The 24615-nt window shown below is 37.6% G+C and overlaps 1 protein-coding gene across 12 annotated transcripts in view; it reads left to right on the top strand.

Moving 5' to 3' along the window:
• NCKAP5 (NCK associated protein 5) overlaps positions 1 to 24615 on the top strand; it is a 394816-nt gene that overhangs the window by 252024 nt on the left and 118177 nt on the right. For all 12 annotated transcript variants that reach the window (XM_030017100.2, XM_030017099.1, XM_030017101.1 and 9 more), the window contains one exon: positions 14940 to 15089. In XM_030017100.2, coding sequence (XP_029872960.1) covers positions 14940 to 15089 — 150 coding nt within the window. The remainder of the gene's footprint in view (positions 1 to 14939; positions 15090 to 24615) is intronic.

The raw sequence follows: 24615 nt of genomic DNA, 5'->3' as shown, positions 1-24615 counted from the left end.
TGGCAAGAGGCATCAATATTGCAATAGAAGCATTTAATTTTTATCTTTCCAAATGCATTCAGACAGTTTTTTGATATATTTATAAGGGTAGTTCACAAATGCGAATAGAACTTGAATGTACTACCTAGGTAATGTTTCTTAAAAACACTGATGTATTCAGGTTTTTGGGAACATGATAACCATATTATCATCCTGTATTTGTAAATGAAGTGTAGATGTGAGCTAACATGTGACAAAAAGATTTTTATGATCTGAATTCCAGGTGATATATATATCTCTTCATATACATACACAGAGCTTATTGAATGTATAAATACTAACATTGTTTTGAAAGCCACCCTCTACAATCAGTTACCTTATAGAACATATTCTGAATCATTCCTGTTCTCTGTGATTACTATGATATGATCAGAACGATATGATCAGTACTCAGTGCAATAGAGTATCAGATTTTACTGCAGTTTCAGAACTATGTATTTCATAACAAAGGAGGACATGACCTAGGCAATCTCCAGTGTGACTTATCAACATATGTCCCATATTCTCTGACACGATGGTAAGTTATAGTGTGTGAAGCCTGTTCAAATTAATATCTGAATAGTCATAAAAGATACCTCTGTACAATAAACACATTTGATCTATTGACCATTGTCTACATATTTGTTTTTTACAAATCTAATTATTGTTCTGGGGTGTATGAAATTGAGTTCTTATTATAATATCAATATGCCTGACTTCAGAATAAATAATCTTGCTAATGAACATTAAATGTTGCATAGTGATCATGTTAGAAGAATAATAATAAGATGGAGCCCAGAGCATGCAGTATTATTGCAATATTGTGTTAGGTCTTGCTGGAATTCTTACTTGAAGCAAAATATTCTAACCCTTTCCATAGAGCTAGCTGCCCTATGGGAATTTAATTTGGACTTACAGATGGATGATGTGATTTCTTTAGGGTAAATAAATTTAGAAGCAGGATTGTAAATAAAATTCTCCTCTGTTATCATTTTACATGATACTAACCGAGGGAAGATTTACAATGAATGCTCAGGTAAATGTAGACAAGAATATGTGTGATTTGAATTGCCGTGAACCATCATATTTCTTGCTTAAAAGTTTACTTGACTAAAAGGCTGTAGTATGTAAGAGCTTTATAATGTTTCCAAGTGGCATTGTCCACCTAAAAGTAAGACCATGAAAGGCCAAACCAATACCTCATATATTAATACTAGCTGCATTCAAGAGACAAGTACTTTATCGAAGCGGGAGAATGATCCCCAGAAATAATTGTGTGCAGTACTTGAACACAAGACATTAAAAGAAGCACCCTGCAGACTTCCCTTCCTAAGTTTGTCCTTGTGATTTGCATACCAAAAACTAGAGTCTCTTTCCAGTTTGATCACAATACTGGATATCTAGGTAGAGTCTTACCGGATTACAGATCACTCAAAGACTTTCAAGGGTTTTTTTAACTCCTTTTGGCTTTATGTCAGTGTATAGTGATCGAAATAGATGAGAGTTTGTTGTAAGTTCACAATTTGTTATAATTCTGGAATTGTCAATATGTCCACTAAAGCTCAGGACAGACATGGTGCAGTCACATCGGAGAGGAAGGACAATCTGCTGTTTAAAGCACTGTGTTTGGGAAACTAGATTTTGATTCTTTCATTTGCTACAAATGTATCCATTTCCTTGGACAAGATCACTTTATCTGTCCATCTTTAACCTTTGTCTGTAAAAAGAGGATAACAACATATCATTTAATCTCAAGTATATTTAGGAGGTCATCATATATATGAGCTGCTGCTTCTGCGGTAACAGAACTGTTAGAAGTACTGAGCCAGAGAATGAAGAGATTAAAAAAAAAAAAAAAAAAAAAAAAAGGCTTTTCATATTTCCTTGTAAACTTGGGAAAAGGCTTACTTCCCCTAAGGAGTTTGTTTAACATACAAATACTTTTAATAGAAAAGGAATCAATTTCAGAGTGGAGCTTGGATGGTCTTCAAGCAGGGCTATCCTGTCTTGTATTAAAAAATATGGAAGTGAGTTTTTGCTGTTGGGAATTTGGGGATTTTGATACATGAATTTGTATGAAAAACTTAGGGAAGTAAAACCTCGTGACCGCAAGGTTTGTAACCTTTTCAGAACCCCACTGTGCTGCTTTGAGATTTGCACTCCAAATACTGCTGTGAGGACCAGGCATGTTCCTCTGATCAGCAGGAACTGAAGTCCTGGGTTGTAGACAGCCTGAAGCCCATCCCATCTAACGTCATGGGCCCAGTCACCCCTCAACTTCAGTGCTAGTGCAGAGTGTCTCTGACTGCACTTATTCACCAGCTGACATGGTCTAGACTACTTTTTAGCAGAAGGGATCTTCATTGTGTTGGTCAGTGCAGGACTTCAGAGATTGACTATACAAATTCAAGAGGAGAAAGATACAAGTAACAGGGTAGGGGGTTTGTCAAGGAGAACGATCCCTGTGCTGAGATCAGTGCTGTTGAGTCTACACCAGGAGAAGTCTGGCTCAAAGACTCAATGGGGATTACAGGTAGCCTTAATAGTAGAGCATGTTTTCAGGTTTCTTTGGCCCTGGGTGCAATGGAGAAGAGCAGCTTGATTCCCCCCGTTTCTTTCTGTAAGTGGTATGTGTCCTGTCTCATTTTTGCTCCGCTGCTCTTTTTGGCACCCATGTGACTACACTGACATCAGAGTGGTAGCAGACAGTTTGAGTAATTGCAGCCTAAGCATTTGGATGGGCTCTCCTCGCCGAGTAAGAGCTGTGACTGTGGTTCAGCTCTGATTTTTTTCTCACTCTGGAGGGATGACAAGATTTTGAGAAGTAATGACTTCAGAAGAGAATTCTCAGGCTTTAGAGTGCACCATGAGAAGAATGGCACACAGCTCCGTGGGGGACACCTGTCCCATTTGTAGGGCATCACCACCACTGCAATCATTAACTCACACTGCAGCTTCACGGGAGGAGTGGCTTTGAACGTAAGAAAGTTCAGTTCCATTTCCTGCCCGCTTGCTGGATACAAATATGTGTATATACGTCTGCCTTATCCACAGGTAAGAAAGAAGATTTATCTGTGAAGACTCAATACTGATAACTTCAATACAAAGGTAAAATAACCCCAGCTCTCAGTCGTGAAATCTGGAGCGTTTTGCCAATTGCTTTCCGAAGCAGGTGTCAGAGCGGTGTGACTACATAAGTGATACAGGCACATTTCAGGTGGCATTGTTGGTCAGATCAACCCAATTTTTTGTCTGCGTGCTTTGTGAGACTCAAATGTGGAACAGTTGTTGTGACTGTCACTTCTAATTTGCACAGCCGTTGGTGTCAACAGCTCTTTCATGCAAGAAAAACTGTATGTATTGGCAATATAATTTTATCTTAACACAATATTATACAGGCTTAATGTTCAGGCCATTGATATGTAACATTTTATAGATGGGGCATGGCCATGAATTGATAAAAAGGCACTAGTTGAATTCCCTAGCTGAAATCCACATAGGATTTTTAATGCTAACTTCTATTACAGAAAGAGGAAGTATATCCTTAAAATTAAACTTATCTCTCTGGACTAGAAGTGCCCACAGGAGACTGCATCGACCAGGCCTCCTAAGCTACTAAGGAGAATATTACTAGGCAAAGCTTAGCAGTTTTGTGTCTCCCAGAGAAGGACAGAAGTGAAGGCACCCGCACCCTTGGGAGCTCCACTGGAAATCCCGGGCTGTCGAGGACACAAGCATTTGCTGTTGGACTGCTTTTCCATACAGAGAAATCCAAGGCCAGCTCAGTAGCGACTAATTCCTTACGGCTTTTCTTCTCATAGATTTCCACCACTGTGCAAAGATGCTGATAAATATTTGTTCCCATATTTACCTAAACTGAGGTTGGATTCTTGCTCCCAAAGGAGGGTGATGGTGCTCCTCAGACACGGTTCAGAATTATAGTTTTGTTGCAAGGAACATATGTGCAAATAGTTTTCCCTTTTTGATTGTTTGTAATACAGTAACAAAGCAACGGAGTTATGTTTAACACAGTGAAGTCTCATAACTGAAATGTGCCATTTGTGTGCCTGTTTCTCAGAAAACAAGCTGTTCTTTCCTTCCCAGAATCCTCTATATATCTACAGTAACAAGAGGTGCAGATTGACTGATTTGATGGTACTATTATGTATTATACTGATTGTAATTCTACATTTAGATTTTCCTCTACAATACAGTGTTTCTATCTTTTGCTGTATCTTTCTCCTAGTTCTTACTTTTGGAATCCACAAAAAATGAATCCACAAAAATCAGCCCGTATACATTGCCTGAAGCCTATACATATGAAACAGGCATAACGGCAATTCTTTGGAAAGCAAAGTGATGATGTGGTTCACAGCCTGACTGACACAGGTCGTCCTAATGCATACAGGGACTTCCCATTTATGCACAGCAGGTTGTCTGCAGCCTTAATCTTGCCCTTAATGGTGGTGTTCCGGTTGCCTTTTTTCTAATTCAGGGGATGTATTTGAGAGAAAAGAGTATGGCTCTAACATGCCTCTGCTTGCTAGTCCTAAGAGACTGGAATAACCTCATGGAGTTTGTAGCAAATACCACTTTTAAGATAATCTGTCTGCTGCTTGGAGAGATGCCGGTATCTTTGTATGTGAAGGCCAACTTGTTGCTCTTTATCGGCGTGTATTCCTTGTGCAGGTCAAATCAGGGCTACCAGCAGCAGGGCTGTGCTGGCACGCAGGCTGAGGGCAGCCCACGCTCTGGCAGTGTGAGAAACCAAGGCTGCGGGGCTGCTGTGGCACGCTTGCCGTGGGACCCAGCGCCACTTCCAGCCCCGCTCTGTTTCTCAGTAGAGCACTGAGATCGCCAGGGAGTTGTTGTCATCTTTTAGATCTTTTAGAAGATTTTAATAAGGGGGTCTTACCTATCTGTAGCCTATCCAGATCCCTGTGAGGATCCAGACATCCTTTGTTGACCTGACACAGCATTGCCCATCCTGAGCTGGTATTGAAGAGGTTCTGGTTGGCCAAGAGGGTCTGGCAGGAAAATAAGAAGCATTTTTATCTGTCGAATCCTCTGTGTTTTCTGAGTAAGGATAATGAATAAGAAATAATAAATAGAGACCATTTACTGCAATCAGCTGTCTAGTGACAGAAGTGTTTGGACAGAAAAGTTGAAAAAACAGTTTGTATTCCTTGGTATTCCAAGGTTGGGTCTTATATATGGCCAAGTCACTTGCTCTCTCCCTATTTCCACATCTCCGTAAAAGAGATTGTTCACTGCATTTTGAGCTGTGATTCATGTATGTTTTCAAACCAGCAGGAAGCAATGCTATTTTTTAAATTTTAAAAAGTTGAAAAAAATCTAAAATTTTGCTTATTTTCTGAGGGGAAAAAAAAAAGGAGATTATGCTGTATTCACAAACATTCTCTTTTTGAAAATTATTTTAACAGAACAATGCACTTACCAGTACACCAGTATATTTATTTTGGAAAGAATGTGCACTGCTGATCATGAAAAGTATTTTTCATTTTTGAAAAGTTGAAGTTCTGATCTGGTCCAGAATGATTGTTCCTACATTTTATTTTTGTGTGAAGATGCATTCTGAGCTTCTTTCAGAAGTTTTCCTGACAAGATTGTGAGACAAGCCAACTATTCCATGGCATTTGCAAAAAATGGCCTGGTTATGTAATAAGATACTAATTTTTTTGTCCTAATCCCACAGGTAACTTCTTAGGTCAACTTCTGCAATTGTGCTTATGGTGAGAATTAGTCAGTTAATATATCGCTGTCATTCCAAAATACTAGTTAATACTCATCTTCAGGTATGTCCTTTAGAGCCTTTTTGTGGTATTGCCTAAAGAAACCATCTGTGGAAAACTGGATCAACAAGTATAAATACTTAGGAGACATTCTGGTGGCAAAAAAAAAATTGCACTCAAAGTTTTTCATTTCATTAAAAAGAGTAAATTGGCCTTCATCCAAGTAGTGAAAAGACATTATTTAATAAAAAAAAAGTGAAGGGCTGCAAAGGCAAGGAGAATTGGCTTATTTCTAGCAATTTAAATCCAGAGTAATTCTATTGCCTTAATTGCTATTACATAAAATTTACCGAATTTAATTTTCAGAGTAGTTTGGCTTGTTTGTACTTCAGTCAAAGGTAGATATTTTAATACTGTCACTTTAGTCAAGTGTAGTTACTTTAATACTTACAGACTCCTTCAGGAAAGTTTAAATGCTGCATATAGGTTTCCTGGGAGGAAAGATGATTACTTTAAGTATGGTTCTATAATGAACCAATTTATAAGAGAATATCTGCATGAAAAATCACACTGCATAGTCTTCTCATAATATCATATATACAGATATGAAGAAGGAACAGCTTAGCTTCTAGAACAGGTTTGGGGTTTTTTTTTTTCCTGCTGATAACTTTGCTATTCAGTGTAGCTGAAGTCTTCCATTTTGAAAAGGAACAACAAACACGATGAGCTACTGCCACACAGCCCTGCTACCACTGTGCCTGAAACCTAGCTTGGAAGAGTCACCTCCAGAATGGTCAGTCTTTGATTTCGCTTCTGACAGATGAAGTGTCAGAGGCAAGGGTGCTGTTGATAATGTGAATATCCATTCACTAAAGACAGGATGGTGTCAACAGCAATATTTGGTCACAAGGTTAGTGTAGTTCACTTTGACACCCAGGACTGACATTCAGCTGGGGACCTGAAGACAAGAAACTTCATCTACTCTTGCTGATGTGATAACATACACTAAATAGTCCTTTTTGATCTGAACTTTTTCAGAAGTAATAGATGTTTCTGATGCATGGAACAGCCAATAAAAGCATCATTAGGAGATTTATTAATGCTACAGCAGAACTGTTCAATAGGGGTGATAGCTTGTACTTGTGAGGAGTGTTTTGAGTGAAGAGTAATATGTAGTACATGTAGATTGATATGTGAGTGGTAGGAGGCTCATACCAGAAACATAAAGAAAGTACTTTGTTCTCTTATCCATCACCTGTATTTAATTTAGGGAATGTTACTGCTCACTCTGTTCATTTTGTAAGTGAAATCCAGAGATGAAAAAGAAGAATTTTATATGTTTTTCCTGACAACGCTAATGTTAAACTGTGAACAATTTGGGATGTTTCTGTAAAATTTTGAGATATATGTGCATTCCTTTCTTTTCCTTCAATTTTGGTCAGCTTGTTCTGAGCAAAAGCTGTTAGATAAACAAAAATATATTATTACAACACTTGCTGATGTGCTATCTAAAGCAAAGCTATATTTTTCTCTGCCTTTCCACTGGGAGAAAATAAAGCAAGAGAAAACAGCTGAATATATGGGTAGAAGTAAGCAAGGTAAAACCAGAAGTCATATTTGTAGCCTTATACTCAGACATCATTTAGATTGCACTGTCTACTTGCATGTAAGTTTTTTTTACTTTCTAACTTGTTTGTTCAGTTACGGGTTTTTTTCAGACCTGGGTCATGGTGTGTAGTGGGATTCCCATTAGCAAATAAAGAAATTTTTTTTAAAAAAGTTGCACATGGAACAGACATATTCAGATCATGGTGATATCAGTGACCACTGCTGTACCAATCATCTTGCAGGAAACACTTTATGAATTCATCAGTCTTACTTCACATTGCTCTGACTTAACATACAAGTGTCTTTTATACATCTCAGGTTTCACCAAATGAAATAGGTTATAAAGCATATAAGAAGATACTGCAAAATTTCAAAGGGCATATTTAAGAGGGATTGAGTCAAAGTAAACAAGTGTTAATTATAATTAAGGAAAAAAGGTCATGGTGGGGGGAGAAAGGGGAGCACGGTGCCACTGGAAAAAAGTTTTAACCTTGTTGGAATTTTAAGTCAGTAATCCTTGGAGCAATTGCTGCCTTTTTTCAGCTTGTGCAGTCAGACTGAGCTACTTGTGCATAGCTTGGGGCTGTTTTTTTCATGAAAGTACAAAGAAACCCTCATCTACAGTTTTTATCTACATCAACAGTCTGAAAATTCTCGTTTCTTATCGCTCACTTGGAGTGAAGAATAGTGCTGAACACTAGGAGGTCTGCAGTGGAAATAACACTGAAAGTACATCATGTAAGAATACATCAAGACTATAGAATGGCCTTGCAAGAAAAAAACATTCACAATTTATTATTACATTGTCATGGTTTAACCCCAGCTGGCAACTAAGTGCCACACAGCTGCTCGCTCCCCCTCCCCCAGCAGGATTTGGGGAAGAAAATTGGAAGGGTAAAAGTGAGAAAACTCACGGGTTGAGATAAGAACAGTTTAATAATTGAAATAAAATAAAATCTTATAATAAAAATAATAACAACAACAACAACAAATTGTAATGAAAAGGAAAATAACAGAGCGAAATAAAACCCAAGAAAGACAAGTGATGCAAATGAAAACAATTGCTCACCACCAGCCGATTGATGCCCAGCCAGTCCCCGAGCAGCGGTCCCCTGGCCAACCTTCCCCCAGCTTTATATGCTGAGCATGACGTCCTATGGTCTGGGATATCCCTTGGGTCAGTTGGGGTCAGCTGTCCCGGCTGTGTCCCCTCCCAACTTCTTGTGCCCCCCCAGCCTCCTCTCTGGTGGGGTGGGCTGAGAAGCAGAAAAGGCCTTGGCTCTGTGTAAGCGCTGCTCAGCTGTAACGAAAACATCCCTCTGTTATCAATGCTGTTTCCAGCACAAATCCAAAACACAGCCCCCTGCTACCTGCTATGAGGAAAATTAACTCTACCATAGCCAAAACCAGCACAAACATAACCAATTCTATATATGGATTTGGAAATTGCAGTTTGGGTTTGGAGGTTAAGAGTCTGCCTTTATTATAGCAGGAAAGAGTGTTAGAAGTGTAGTCTGGTGTACCTGGATCACCAAATTCAGTCACTGAAATCTAAGGTAACTATTTAGTAAATACCTTATTTAGAAAGTCCTGTGGAAGCTCCTGATACACTATGGAAAGTGCTAAATGTTTTGAGATGCTGAGTTAGCCACTTAGATTGGGTTCCATATCGATTGGATTCTTGGATGCCTGTTACCATTGCCTCTGTATATGATCTGTTAATAACTACATTGTGAATAATTTCTTTTTCTCAAATAAGTGGTTATGAGCAATCATAAGCACTATTTAATTATATATCCTACATATATTTTATTCTTGGGTGTTGTAGTTTAACCCCAGCCAGCAACTAGGCACCACGCAGCCACTCACTCACTCCCCCTGCCCCCAGTGGGATGGGGGAGAGAATCAGAAGGAAAAAGGTAAAACTCATGGATTGAGATAAGAACAGTTTAATAGAACAGAAAGGAAGAACTAATAATGATAGTAATAACAATACTAAAATGACAATACTAATAAAAGGATTGTAATATACAAACAAGTAATGCACAATGCAGTTGCTCACCACCCGCCGACCAATGCCCAGTTAGTTCCTGAGCAGCCATCCCTCCCAGCCCCACTCCCCCCAGTTTATATACTGGACATGACATCACATGGTATGGAATACCCCTTCGGGCAGTTTGGGTCAGCTGTCCTAGCTGTGTCCCCTCCCAACTTCTTGTGCCCCTCCAGCCTTCTTGCTGGCTGGGCATGAGAAGCTGAAAAATCCTTGCCTTAGTCTAAACACGGCTTAGCAACAACTGAAAACATCAGTGTGTTATCAACATTCTTCTCATACTGAATCCAAGACATAACACTATACCAGCTACTGGAAAGAAAATCAACTCTATCCCAGCCGAAGCCAGGACATTGGGTTAAAGTGTGGTTTTGGAAAATTGCAGGCATGACTCTCAGAAGAATTGGGATTTGTAACCATTATAAAACCATTGTATCTAATAAATTTCAGAAGCTGAAGAATTAAAAGGAATTTTAAAAAAAAAGAGATTCTTTGTTTTTGAGGGCTCTTTACCACATTGCATCTGAAACACTTCTCTGGAAGACTTGTGTTTATCACATGAAAATGATCTTTAGCTTCTATGAGCAAAGATGTCATCTCTCATTATTACTTATCAGTTTCCAGACAAGCAATTCATGTCATCCAATGCTCATTGGGAAAATCAGCATTTCAAAGATCTTGATCTTTATTTCATTCTTGTTTGGTTCAATCAGAATTTTGTCACATGTCCTTGTGAAAGATTGCTGTTTATAATCAGTACCATAGAGTCCAGATGCAGTTACAGTGGGATTAGATTATGCTATGTTGTGTTATTATAGCCACTTGTCCGCTGAACTTTGCAATATCTCTGTGATTCAGGAACCTCCCTGGGTAACCTGTTCCAGTGACCATATGAGCACCCTCATGGGAGAAGGAAAAAAAAAAAAAAAAATGGTTTTCCTAATATCTAATCGCAATTTCTCATGTTCCAAGCAGTGTCCATTGTATCTGGTCTTTTCATCGTGCCACTTCTCAGAAGAGTCTGGCTCCATCTTCTCTCTTCCCTGCAACAGACACCTTCCTCTGCAGTTGGCTCCCAGCCTCTGCTGGTGCATGGGGTTATTCCTTCCCCAGTGCAGGACTTCGCATTTCCCGTGGCGGAGAGCTGTGGCAGGTGCTGTGCTGCTGCTGCTTCTGTTCAGCCTCCTCCCGTGGAGGCCCGTCTGCTGGTTAACAGTGTTAATGATTTCTGTTTTCTTAAAGGCTTCTTCCTTGAGTAGGTAGTTCCCGCACTGTAAAATCTTAAATTAGGAAAAATTGGAATCTGAGTTACTGGGGGAACTATATGATCATTTCATGTCATATATTTGTTGTTACTACCAGAGAAGATCCCTTATTCCAATTAGTGCCTAATCATGGTTTTCACTGTAAAAGAGAAAATCTAGAATAGATTTTTGCTAGCTACCTTTTTTTTTCTTTGTGTCATCTGACATTTACTCTTCTTGGTTTGAAATTTCATAGTCACAAATTGAAACATTTTAAAGTGAGCTCATTTTTTTCCGTTTTTTTTTTTTTCCTGTGTATGTGTAGTGTAATTCCTAGAAAGCATCTTAAGAAAGAAGAAAGGGCAAAGAACAGACAACTGATGGTACCACCAATAAAACTTTAAAAGTACAGTAATTTCTGAAATAATAATGGTTAAGAAATAGCTGGCTAAGTGTCCCTTTGACCCTTGTCTGTTCCTTGAAAAGGTGATGAGTATTAGAGGAAAGGCATCCCAATGACTAATGCTGTGTCCAGAGGGTCAGCAGCCTTTTGCCTTTCTTGGGATGAAGGAGGAGGTAATTTCTGAAATAGGCAGTTTGGTCTCTTATCTTTTGAAATCTTCTATATGATTTTTTCTATTACTATAGTTACTCCCTCTGTTTATAAACAGTGAAAAAACTTTCTTGCTCAGTATTCTGGAAGGTAGGTGGAAGGGAAAAGATCGGCTTAATATTCTACATATTTCTTTATATTCTACAAATTCCAGTAAATTATCATTTGGAATTTCAGGTGGATTTCCTGCTCTCTTAATTTATTGTTCTTACTTTTATTTATTAGTGGAAAGAGGAAGTATTATACTGCTTGTTCCTACTTCAGCTAACTGTGAACACCAGCTTTCTGATAAGTCTCAGTCAGGTCACTGCATTGTACAGCTTCATAGATCAATGTCTTCAGTGATTTATATCTTCTCATCGATTCTAGAAAGCTTACCATTTCCAGACTGCAGGGTCTGTTTTCATCTCGTGTTTTCTATTGGCTATAGGGCCTATAGTGTTTGATCAAAGGCTTCATCATCAGTGTACTATTTGTTTGATTTATAGAACAAACTGAATACTTAGAAGTAATGGTCAGGGCAGGATGTCATTTAAGATTTGCAAAATACCGTTGGTTTCAGAAAAGCAATGACAGTTTAAACCAGCCTGAGAAGTTTGCACAATGTGGGACTTGATGGTAAGTTTCTCATTAATTTCTGTGGGAACATGTCTACAGTGAGAAGCATAATCGTAGTTTCCATTTATCAAGATTTGAATATTTAATATTTTTATTGTCTCTTTGTTGACACAGAGCATTAGAGATGTAGATGAGCCTTTACTGTAGAATTCTCATCCGGCTGCTGTGTTTGCATCCTCTCATGGTACAGGCATGTGTCTTAAACACTTATTGGTCTGGGGAGACCAAGAGCTTGGTTGTTGCTTTTTTTGCCTTTTTTTGCCTTTTTTTTTTTTTTTTTAACCTGTCCAGCTTACTTCCAGAGTACCATTTCCATCTCTTACCTTTTCACAGAAACGAAATTGCATTGATCAGCAGGATAGCACTTACTCTGCCTTTGCTGGACTTCTGACCTGGAGAGTATTTTGCTATTCAGCTTGGAAACCCATCCTGCCTTTAATCCTGCAATACATGAGGCATGCAACAGAGACTGTTTAGAAGATTCAAAACATGGTCTTTATTTGAGGTAACACTAGAAGTATAGGAATCTAGGGGGAAAAAAAGGGAATAAGCTGCTCTACGCCATTGTTTGCTGCCTTCAGCGTGCTCACTCCAGAGCTTTCTGTAGGATCTGATCAACATCATGCAGGAGATACACATTTCCTCTTGCAAATCTGTCTCTGCCCCTTCCTGCCTCCCCCCAGCAGGCAGCTGCCTTTGATATTAGCAGATTTTTCGCTCTTAAGAGGATTCTGTCATTCCAAAAGCCTTTGTCATTCTCCCTCTTACTTGACTTGACTTAAAGCACAAAGGGTTTTTAAGAAGCACCTCTTCTCTTTGCTTTCTTGAGTGTGGATTTTCCACTTCCACCCTTACTGTGTATCACCCAGGTTAAAGTGACTGGGCAGTGCCCCCAGCAAATTGCATGCCTAAGCACAGTTTCTAAAGGTTAGTAATGTGTTCTTCTATTCTGCAGCTTTTCCAGGTAGGGTAGGTGACCTATCAGGGACCTTTTTAGACTATGCCTGAAACACTGAAACTCATTTATTATTACTCAGTAATAAACTAGTTCTGAAAATATGTGAGCTGTACTTAAACACTCAAGCAGGGGTAACAGTAGTAGGTATCTTGAGGTATTCTGCAAAGTTCCTCAAATTTTGTAATTAGAAGATGAATGGGTTACTTCTTTAGGTGACTGGGATTTCCTCTGAGAGAAGTTGCATTACTCCCCTTTCTGTGATGAAATGTCATAACCTGTGCTTTCTTCTACCTGTCCTTTGAAATTGCTGCTGTCTAGTTTGAGCAGGAAAGGTGTCCCTGGGCCCATGTTTATATTTTCTTCCATTGTTAGCCACATCTAATTGATGTCACATTATCTCCTAAAAATGATTGTTTGTGTTTGAATTACATCAAAGAGATACCTTTGTCAATTTTTTTTCCTGAGTTCATCGAAGTGTTTTATGTCAATGCACTCATCACAGCAACTTGAAGGGAAAATGATTTAATGGCTCTTATCATTGCACCAGTGAGTAGCAAGCAAGAAAAAAAAAACCCACAACTACTCTATTTATGGTTCCTTTCTGATCAGGATAGCACTAATACTGGAAACCTGATGGAATGGCTCTTTGACATCTGTGTTTTGAGGCTCAGAATGAGATCTGTGCCTCATGGTTTGTGTAAGAGTATTCAGTGATTAAGCCCATAGCTTATAAAATTGATTCTTGATTAAAGTTTTAACATAGTAATAGTCAATTTCTAAGCTAGTTAATATTTAGAAAGGACATTGTTAGAAATGTGATTCACAGTGCTGATTTTTAATTCAGTTGTGTTTATGGGTTTTAATTAAGATAATGTCTTGCTGTTAACTCTCAAAGAGTTATATTTGCACAGTTACTCAAGCTGGATCAGTTCTTAATGAAAATACATATTTTTATGCTTAGACAGAGTTTGTGTTCTGTAGTAGTTACGGGAAATACATCTCACTTATAGACTAACCCAAAGATCATGAAAGTTACGTCCCTTTGTATATAAGAATTATCAAAAAGGCACACAAAGAAAGCTAAATGCTCATTAAAGGACTTCTCTAGATTTGTGTTGACACCCATTATTTAATGTTGATTTACCTCACATTTTCCATTCTTAATCTTCTCATTAGTTGTCACACTGCATCTACTTATATAGTTGAAGAACGTGGTTTACAAGGTAGATACTGTCCACTTTATGTTGCACTCAGATGGTAATTCACTCCGTACATCTGTGTAGTTCTCTTTTTTCCCCTTATGCTTGCCTTGTCGTTTTGGGCAATATTTTACATTGCTTGCTTGTAGTCTCGATGTTTCGCTTGCTCTGTCTCATTCTTTGTCTCAACACAGAGCTTGGACACATAATTAATGGAGTTGGTAGATTCACTGTTCAATCCTATGATTTTTATAGACCTCTTGTAGAACTCAGCAGCTATCGTCCACTCAGCAGCAGCAGCTAATAATAACCCAATCTGACTGACTTGTAATAGAATAGACTGGGGCACTTCTGAAAATTTTGCTGTCAGTTTGATTCTCTCCAGTTATATATTAGTGTGGATCTTAAATCAGTATTCATGTGGTAGCTTGGTTCTCAGCCCATTATTTAGTAATTCAAATATTAGCTCTAGATGAAGAAAGGTGAAATACATTAGGCATGAACATATGTTAGCTTTTCCTCAATAAACTGCTTTATATCTCAGTGGCAAAATGCTTCCATTGAAAGGTGGTATGCTCAATTTTCATTGCAACTTTTAAAGAAGAAAATGCAAATTATTTTATTAAAAAGATGATGAGTTCCACATTTACAAATATTAAGTAGATGTAGCAGTTAAGTTGTGCATACACTTTTACAGAATTGGCATAGCAGCATGTTTCATAGACCCTTCATGACTCCACTTATTTAGTACTGCAATCATATACTAGCAACCTGCTCTGTCTTTTTTCATTCATATACAAGGGAGATTTGAAGATATTTGCATAGTTAACTTCATTTCCACCCATGAATAATGACATATTAAAAAATCATTTCAGGAAAAGTTGTCAGAAGACAGTAGGAGATGTAAAGAAGGCATGGAAAAAATTCACACGCCAGCAGATGAAGATTCAAGAAGTGAAACCAGCAGCACTGAAGAGGAAAAAGAAAAGACAAAATTGCTATTGGAGCGTTTGAAAGCTCTGGAGGTAAGAAGTACAATGGTTTCACACATAAAAGACCACCCTGCCCCCTGCCTCATTCATTTATAGGCACTGAATCACCTTGTAGTATAAATCTAATCTTTCACAGTTCACCTGTACTCGTGTTATGGGGTCTTTTTTTTATGATTCATTTACTGAGGATGAACAAGAAGCTTAGTCTTAGAAGCACGGAAAGGATCCCTCTCTAATGTTGAGCATCAGATATCTTTTAAAAGAACTACCTACAATATTTTAATTCAATTGAGACCATTTAATAAGGAAAATTGGTTTTACTGCTTTTGTTTCAATTATTAATATTGTAAGACTAACATAGGTGGTTTAACAACTGGTAAAACCAGTGTTGCTTCATTGTTGTTTATTGCTCGACTTCCAATCGCTGGACTGCTTGCTTGGGAGAGCTCAGGTCTTTTTACTGCTAGATTGTGGAAAATCTATTTCCCTGTAGACCCCATGGACAACTGCACACTCTACATTTTGAGTGCATTTCTGGAAAATTAGGATGTGCAAAATAGTGCACCTTGTGGTAATTCCTAACTAGAGGAAAAGTTTAAAAGTTTTGTTAGGTAACCATGGACAAGGTGTGGGTAAGACTGTAACTGCTATACATATGAACTTACTTTGCGCTCCTTGATAGGAGCATGGGTTTCAATGTGTATAAAAAAATAAGACTGTGCATATTCGAATATAATTTTGAACTAGTACAAAGACATATTTTTAACTTATCAAGTGTTTCCTCCATTCTCTTCTGTTCAAGTTTCTATATTGTGTTATATATATCACTGAATTAATGCCTTAGAACAATCTTAGTGGCATTTTGCAGTAAACAAAGACTTCATCACTGGGCATACATTTTTTGGTTAAGCATGAAGGCTCTTTTGCATCATAGTTTTTGTTTTGAGTTGTACTCCGATCAAATGAAATCTGCATTTTTGTTCTTGAGGACTTTGTTACAAGTAAAACATGAACAGTTATAATCATGTTTGGATCTAAATACAGAATCTGAAATCTGAAAGGTATAGGCAGTGTCCGCAATTTTTCTTTCCTTTAAAATCTTAGGCTGTTTGTAAAATAAACACATTTAATATTAATTAACTCTAATTTTTCCCTGGGAAAAAAAACACATGATACTGAATTTTTAAGGCCCATAAAACTCATAAATATACAGTTTACTATCGTTTTGCTTTATCTGTCGATGGAGAATGACTGTAGGTTCCTTGTGGTCTTTTATTTCCAAAAATGCATGATTTGTGTTTGCTTCACCTTGTTCTTAATCAGTCTGCACGACAGTTGCAGTTCTTTATGTCCTCAGTTGATAGGAAGTTGTTCAATAATGTCACAACCTTTATCATTTGTGGCAAATTGCCCAGATACATAACATAACGTTATGGTCAGATAGAATCTGGTTCTGGAAGGTCAGTGAATAGGTCTCCTCACTGATGTCAGTGTTATGCAGTGGCTTGTTCAAAAACACATATTAGTGAATGCCGATACTTTGAGAATTAATCTACATAAATAGTCTAAGGAGCTATCAAAGTAGAAAGATGAACTGCAGGGCCAACATTAATTGTGACCCAAGATAATTAAAGCAAAGTGTTGTTAATTGTGTGTTGTTTAATGTTATATATTCTTGCACTTGATTTTTCTCTTGAAGAATATAAATCATAATGTCAAAGACTCCATGGTTTATTAATTGAGACATACTTTTTTTAAGTTATAGGCAATTAGCAGTTCTAATCCTTTACTATTTTCAGAGTAATTATTCTAAGTATTTTATTAGTCTATATAGAAAGGAACGAAAAATTAGTGTTTGTTAGTTCCTGTGCTGTGGGTGTCAGAATCTTTAATCTTACTTTATGTGATTAGATGTTACTGTATCATACACAATTAATAAAATCAGCAAGGCTAATAAAGTACTTACTAAAGTTGGTCCTCCATCTGTGAGCTGTAGAATCTGAAGACTGCCTATAAACAGAACGTAGTAAAAGTAATAGTCAAAATGTGGGACCTAAACCATTAATGCCTATTAATATAATTTCATGAATATCAGCACTTTTAAGAAATCTTTTAATATCTCTTCATATTAGTTTGTTACTCAAGTGTAGCTCATGACAAGATGTAACCTAGTCTGTTAGAGCACTGAAAAATTATTCCATCCTCCTCCCTACCTGTACTCATTGTCCTGTTGCTCGAGTGAGCTTCTCTTGAAATGAGGGACTGTATGTATTTATGTATGTATATACGTGTATATAAATGTATATGACAGTGTACATCTAGGGAAAAGTTTGAGCAAGTCATGGAACGTTTTTATCACATAAAAGTTTAGATTCAGCAGGTAAGGTTTTTTACTGGTTAATACTTTCTCTTGACTGGATCACATTAAAACAAAAAAAGTTGGATGAGTCTGAGCTAGGTTTCAAGTGAATGAAGTACCAAAAGGGAAAAGCTATCTACCAGCACAGGGATAAATGGGTAGTTTAGCTGGTACATATACAATATAATAGATTATTTAGTTTCTTTATATTGAATATCTATATGGGAAAAGAGTTTCTGTTCCATACGTGAAATAAATTGTTTCTGCCCTTCTTGGAGTACTGGCGTGGTAGATATCAGGTATGTGGTAGTTTTCTGTAGGAATTTCTGGCAATGTAAGGAAAACTGTAGTCATCTTGGACTGTTGGATATGGACCAGGAAGTTATCAAATCTAAGTGTGAAAAAAGGGGTGAGGCTTCATTTTCACAGAAAACTTCCATATCAGTGGAGTTGTATTTAACGTTTCTTTTTTTTTCTTATACTTGGGTGCTGTCAAATGTATTGCCAAATAAATTTCTGTAATACCTTTTAGGTTTTATTAACTTCTGTTTAACCTAGAAATTTTCTCACTGAACAATACAAATCAGTATAATAAAGTGTCTTTGTAGTCAGCCCAAGTGAAAGCTATCATATACTTTGATAAGAAATATATATACATATTCTCCCGTTGCTCCTTTTACCTATAATCTTTTTACATCCTTTATCATTTACAGCAAATTCTATTTCCACTCTACTGACTGATAAATACCATACGTTTCTAATCAAATGAAACAGATGACAAATAACAAATGGTTCATACCATCTTGTATCCCATTTTATGTAGTTGAAATTAATTGTGATTTCCTGGATATCAAAACTGCTTTGTGCCTTCAGCATTTTTAGTTGGCTGCTCTTGAAATGCCACTTAATTTACTTCAGCAGTTATGATCAAATGCCTTCTAACTCTTACAAAGCAAAAAAAAAATTCTCTGATAACTTCTCTGTGTATTTGGAGTGCTGCAAAAAATGAAATATTAATGAAGTACGGTGAATAACATATCAACTCCTTGGTGGAATTTCATTTTTTTAATCTGCTTTCATCACCCGAAGAATTGCAATTTTTTTTTAAATCGTAGCCAGAAATGTACAAAAAGTATAATTTATTCTGGACATGCATCAACCCCCATACAGCAGTTTCAGGTATATGTGTATATATATACAATTACAGTAAAACAATAATGTTATATTTCCAAAGTCATATGCATGTAAGTTGGAAATTTTTCACAAAACCTTAATTTGCCCTCCTGGGTATGTTAGGTATTATATGGACTCTCATTGCAAGATTGTATACTATTTCTTGTTTCCAGCAAGAATAGTTTACACAGTTACAGTGCACAGAGGAAAGCTTTGAGAATATTCTGTCTCTGAAAAACTGTGTCTGTAAAGGCCTTAAGACTGTCCCAGAGCTTCGTTATCAAATACGGAGCTATGGGCTCTCTGCCCTAATTTAGCCTTAAATGACTGAAATACAGGCTGCCCGAGCACCTGCATAATTGCAAGTGAATTAAACTGATATACTGAGTTAGTGTCAGTCTTAATCTAAACATGTCTGTAAAAGCCATAGTTACTTTGATTTTAAAAATTTAATCAGAGATAAATACTGTGTCAGCTTTGAAGGCTTATTAAAGTCTGTCATTTGCAGAGACATTTATGCAGTGAGGATAATTCAGTATGAGTTAACTATGTTTAACTGTATGAAATGTTCCAGCTCTTCTGGACTTCCTTCTTTGCAAATGCAATAGTGCACCTTTCTTAGAAAGTATTTGCTTTTGGTTGAGTGTGAAGAAAGTAAGCTGACTGGGATTGCTCCAAACTAAATGACCAAAGAGTACTTAATGGAGGTTGTTTTGGAAAATGCTCTGCTTTGCCACTAAAAAAGGGATTCTGTAAGGTACACAAATTTTGTTGGTAGTGTTCCGTCCTTTCACATGCTGCATGTCCACTAAATTCCTCAGAAAGAAAGGGGAGTGTGAGTAGATACTGGATGAAGACTCGAGAAGACTGGATTCAGTTGCCATCTCAGCTGCAGATTTCCTGAATCCTGTACAGTCTATTTTATCTATTTGTGCCTTGGTACCACATCTGTAGACAGGTAAAGAGCTAGAATGTGGCCTGCAGTCAGATACCTCGGGAACCTGGCTGGTTTCCTCTGGCTTCTTCTGTCTGAGTCTTCTTATACTTTGACTCAAAGACATGGAACTGGAAACAACTTGGAGGAGAGGGCCGTAATGCCCTGGTTTAGTCTGGTAGGGTAACATGTTTTACGCAGGAAACAAAGAGGAAAACAGGTTACGGAAGAGGCAGAATTAAGGTTTTGAGTCTAGATGTGTCTATGCAGCTCTTAGATGCTGAGTTACCACATATAAGGAACATCTAAACTATAGATCCTAGATCCACTCTGCAGGAAAAAAGAATATGAATTACCCTTACTCACTCCAACCCTGTCTCTGTGCTGGTTCCCCTATGAAGGTAGGCACAGGATTGAATTCTTATCTGCATTTCTGAAGAGTCCACAGCCCTCCCCCGCAGAAATCACTAGAAGTCTCTCACGTAAGCAGAGTGCAGGCGTGCTCCCTCCTGTGAGGCTTGTAAGTTGATCTGTATGGCAGGAGTCAGCATGTACGTTGCATCATATGGTGCACCATGCTTGTCTTATGGCAAAATGTCCATCTGTTATGGGATGAGTAGTGCCTGCGTTTAGGATAGGACATTATATTTTTGCTAGCACCTATTTTGTTTCATGGCTTTATGAGCATGCCTCATTTGACCACACACAGTCCCATTCCACTCCCCTCTGTTAGATGAGCAGCTTACCATCACCTTGTTATGGGGAATCCATGAGTTTTGGTTATGTGGGGGCAGCGTCCACTCTTTGGAAGAGATGGTTTACTCACCTCAGCCTATGATGGCACACGACTGATGCCTTGCTAAAAGTGCAATGTTTACATTCAAACTAAAATAAACATTGTCAACAAGGAGGTGGTTCCCCTGGTTTTCTGAGTGTCCCCCTTCCCTCCTAGAAGTTCTGCAATGGGCATGAGTTCCACTGGCCTCAAAAAATAATGATTGAAGGCTGCTCACAACATTGCATTTTTCACCAAGTAGCAAACCACTGGGGTAGCATTAAATTGTAACCTTGAAGTTATCAAATGAAAAGCCTAATTCATGTGTGAAAATCTCATTGCTTGCGGGTGAGTGAGACTCAATGAAAGTTTCAGTAAACTAAGCTGCAGTAGAAGCAGTATCTGCTAGGGAAGAGCCACGAAACCACTTTAATTTTAATTATAGAATTTTGCCCTCTTGCCCTTTGCAGTTCATCATAGAAAGATGTGTTTTGTTTTAATAAATTGAGCTTTGGGAGAAAACTCAATCAGGATAATAAGCTAAATGTTCAAATATATTAGAGGGGTAATTTCCCTTGTATCATCACCATTAAACAAATGGGGAAGTATGTGAAGTATTTCCGATATTATGTTTTTACTGCCCTGCAGAGGAAGAAAGACATGATATCAATGAACTATAAAAAAGATAAAAAAGAAATATGAGAAGGGTACATATTTCGTTTGAGTGGATTGAGAAGATAACTTTATTTTGAGTGGGGTGCTGGTGGTTTTTGTTTTGCTCTTACATTATTTTCCCTTCCTTTTTTTTCTTTCTCGTTTTCCATCTACTACAATGTAAAATGTTAAGAAAATTAATAATTATATTATTTTCCATGGAAAGAAACGTACAGTATGCAGGGGCAAAGAGCCTGAGTTTCTGAAAATAACTGTGAGGAAAAAATGCTTGTTTATTTAAAGTCTAGTGTTTCATTTTGGTTTACAGGAAATTTGAATCACTTTACTTAGATGCGTAGAAAAATCATGAAACTTTTAAATATTTTATAGCGATGTTCTAAATATTTTGTAGCAACCAGTCTTGTTCCAGCCAATGCATTTAATCTGATTCAGCCAGAAACCTCTTCTTAGCCCAATGTCTTGGCCATCCACATAACTAGATTCATTATGCTGATCAGTCACCAAAGGCCAACCTACTTAATCCTAATTATTGGATTATTTTACTTTTAAATCTTTTCCGTGGGAGACTTTTCTAATTAGTTTTCTGAACTGTGCCTAAGAAGTCTTTTTTTTATAGACCGGGATCAGACGATGAGGCAGGAAAGGTCTTATTTCCAAACTTATACAGTGGCTGATAATGAATCAGCATTGACTTGCATCACTGGTTTCAAAACCAGCCCAGTTTATTCCAGCTCTTTGCTGGTAATAGTATGGGCAAACTGCTTTAGCTTCCCAATAACTGAGTAAATTTTAAATTGAAACCAAACAAGTACTATCAAGCTGAATGTATTCTATAATATGTTGATGCTTGAACTCTTCTACTGTAGGTCTTCAGTGGCTCAGTTGTTCCTAGTCTTTGAGAAGCAAATCTCACGGCTGCTGCCTGTTTCTCCTTGCCTTTATGCTCTGGGGTTCTCTCCTCTTTGCCCTCTGTCCTCACCCACTCCTGCCGCAGTCTTTAAATGCACCTCCTTCCCAGATGTTTGTACCCTCCCTCCTGCCAGCTCATGCCCTCCTGCTGTTCAGACCTTCCACTGTGGCTTTTCCAGCCATCCTACATGCTGCCCACGAGTGCATGAAGCTGCATTCTCTATAGTTGGCACAGAGACTGAATAGCATTCAGTGGTCGATGCACCTTATCAGTTGGGATGTTAATAGAAATAATATCTTCATATAGAAGATGAGACTATTAGGAATCTCTTCTGGGCAGAGAGTTAAATTCAGTTAGTATGTGATGAGTATTTAAGAGAAGAGAATGTGCTTCTTGCAGACATGTAAAATATTGAGGATCTAAAAGGACTTTCTTTTTTTCTCTATCCTTTTGCACCTTTTTTCCTAAGCCAGTCAAAATTCATGGCAATTTCTTTTTTGGCATGCAAAAATCAAGAGGATCTGGTAGGGATATGGATTTACACAGGGATGTTGAAAATAGCTCTGCCCACTGGATGTAGGAAGATCTGTTCAGATTTGCTCTGTTTTTCATTGCTGTAACCATTTGCTGCTATCATCAGAGAGAGACTGACGATCCACTGTTCCACCAAACAGTTCCATCTCCTGAAATGGGAGAGTGCCTTAATATAAATAAGTCTGTACATTAAGTCATTGCCTCCATGACTGGTGGAGGAGACATGGTGGAGGCCTTTTCTTATCTGCATTTTTCTGACTATTCAGTTCAATGAAAGCTTAAAATACTTCATTTCTAAAATCAACCGTGGTGCCTCCTGGGAATTTTAGTCTGAGTAACAGATGGTATTGTTTTCTTTTCTAACTAAGTCTAGGGAAAAAAAAGAATATTGAATTGCATCTCCTATGAAGCATCACAGCAGTGGTTCAGAAGTTAAATGTTTTGGGTCACAACATGCAGAGCTTCTGAGTTTTTGGCACATGTTGAAAAGGTAAAAACTTTCGGATGGAATTCCTGCTTTCTACTATGAGATACCCTACTATGAGATACCCACAAAGCAGTAATCTGTTGAAATTTGCTAATTCAGCAAAGTGCTCAACAATATGCTCTGACTAGTGTTCCTATTCTGTTCAGTTTTAAAACTGCATTTATTGTTTTAAGTGTGACATCACGTCATACCCCATCAACTACTTCTATAAAGGGAATTCTGCTGCGTATCAGAATTTTCCTCCTTTAGCCTGCTCATACAGGCAATTTAGGTTTTAATAAGTTACTAGCTTTCTAGCATCAGATATTTCAGTGCTCTTATCACACCCATCAGTCTATCCAAGTGAGGTACAAGGCACATTGGAAAGGCAGAGTGAGTAACTTATGCTGTTGCTGATTTGTAGCTTCTCAAGGTAGAATGACATAAAATATCCTTTTCCAGGGCAGTGAATCCAACATCTTCCAGGTAGAAGAAGCATTTCTTCTATGCAATTTTTAATTCACATTAATATTTTAGTCAGGATACTATTTAGAAGATCCTTTAGTTTACCTATAATGTGATTTTTTGTCTAAATTATGGTGCATGCAGTTGTGAAAATTATAGGTAAACTACAGGATCCTCAAGATAGTATATTGAGCTCTGAAATTTTTACAAAAAAATAAGGAGGACATAGATAAGCATTTAATGTTCATTTTAGCACAACCAGATGTAATTGCATTTATTTATTGTAAAAGCAGATTATAAAGTCAGTTTTGTCTATGATATTCCAAATTCCAGCACAATGGCTCTTTTCTTACAGTTATGTAGCCCAGAGAAAGCTCTGTGGTACTTACTGGGCTGACATAACAAATGCTCTTTAAATAGTTCAGAGTATTGAATATGGCTACAAGAATAATGATTTGGTGCCAGAAGGTCTGAGAAATAGGTGTAGTCAGTGAAGAAAAGGTAAGTCACAGAAGTCAAGGAAAATCGTCTTGGTTTTATTAAACCTGTCAGATTTTCTCTATTGAAATAAATGTTAACCGTGTTCTGCAAAGAGTCCTTGCTAGGTTGCAGTGAAGGAATCTGATATTTCAGTCTGACTTTTATAATTTAAATAATGATAGTTTTTCAGTGCCCTTCTCTCCATGTATAGTGTGCCTTCTTGCACGTAATCAGTAGATAATGTAACTTACCTTTTTTAGCAATCAGGCATGTGGTACAATTGAAAAGTCACTCTCCTCGCTGAATGAAATGAGATTTTTCCAGCACTATGTTATAGATCTAGGTGAGTGTGTTTATCCCAACACATCTATCATTTCAGAGAGTGAGGCTCAGTAGTTTTTTTAAATAGTTTCTATCAGGTATGCATTCCGGGCCCGGTTCTACACAAGCACTTCTGTGAGCCTTCTCATTGCTCACAGTGGCACTTCTTTCAGAGGAAAGATTCTGTGTGACAGAGATTTTAGAATCACGCCTTATAATTTTAATTTACATACTAATGCATGCAATTTGGCTGACAGTAATGACAGTTGTATAGTTCATAAACTAAATAAATAGCTGCAGTTCGTGTCAAACTAACACTATTAAGAAAAAAACAGTATTCTGTGGACATTCTCCACTGGCTGCATAGGAAATCCCAATTAATTTACCTCAGCTGTTAGAGCTGAATCCCTTACAACTCTTAAACAGCAAAGTAATTTCTCCCTTTTCATTTCTCTTTACTGGCCTTG

The sequence above is a fragment of the Aquila chrysaetos genome, chromosome 6 (genome assembly GCF_900496995.4).
Source record: "Aquila chrysaetos chrysaetos chromosome 6, bAquChr1.4, whole genome shotgun sequence".
NCBI classification, from domain to species: Eukaryota; Metazoa; Chordata; class Aves; order Accipitriformes; family Accipitridae; genus Aquila; species Aquila chrysaetos.
This window is presented reverse-complemented; position numbering and strand designations above follow the sequence as displayed.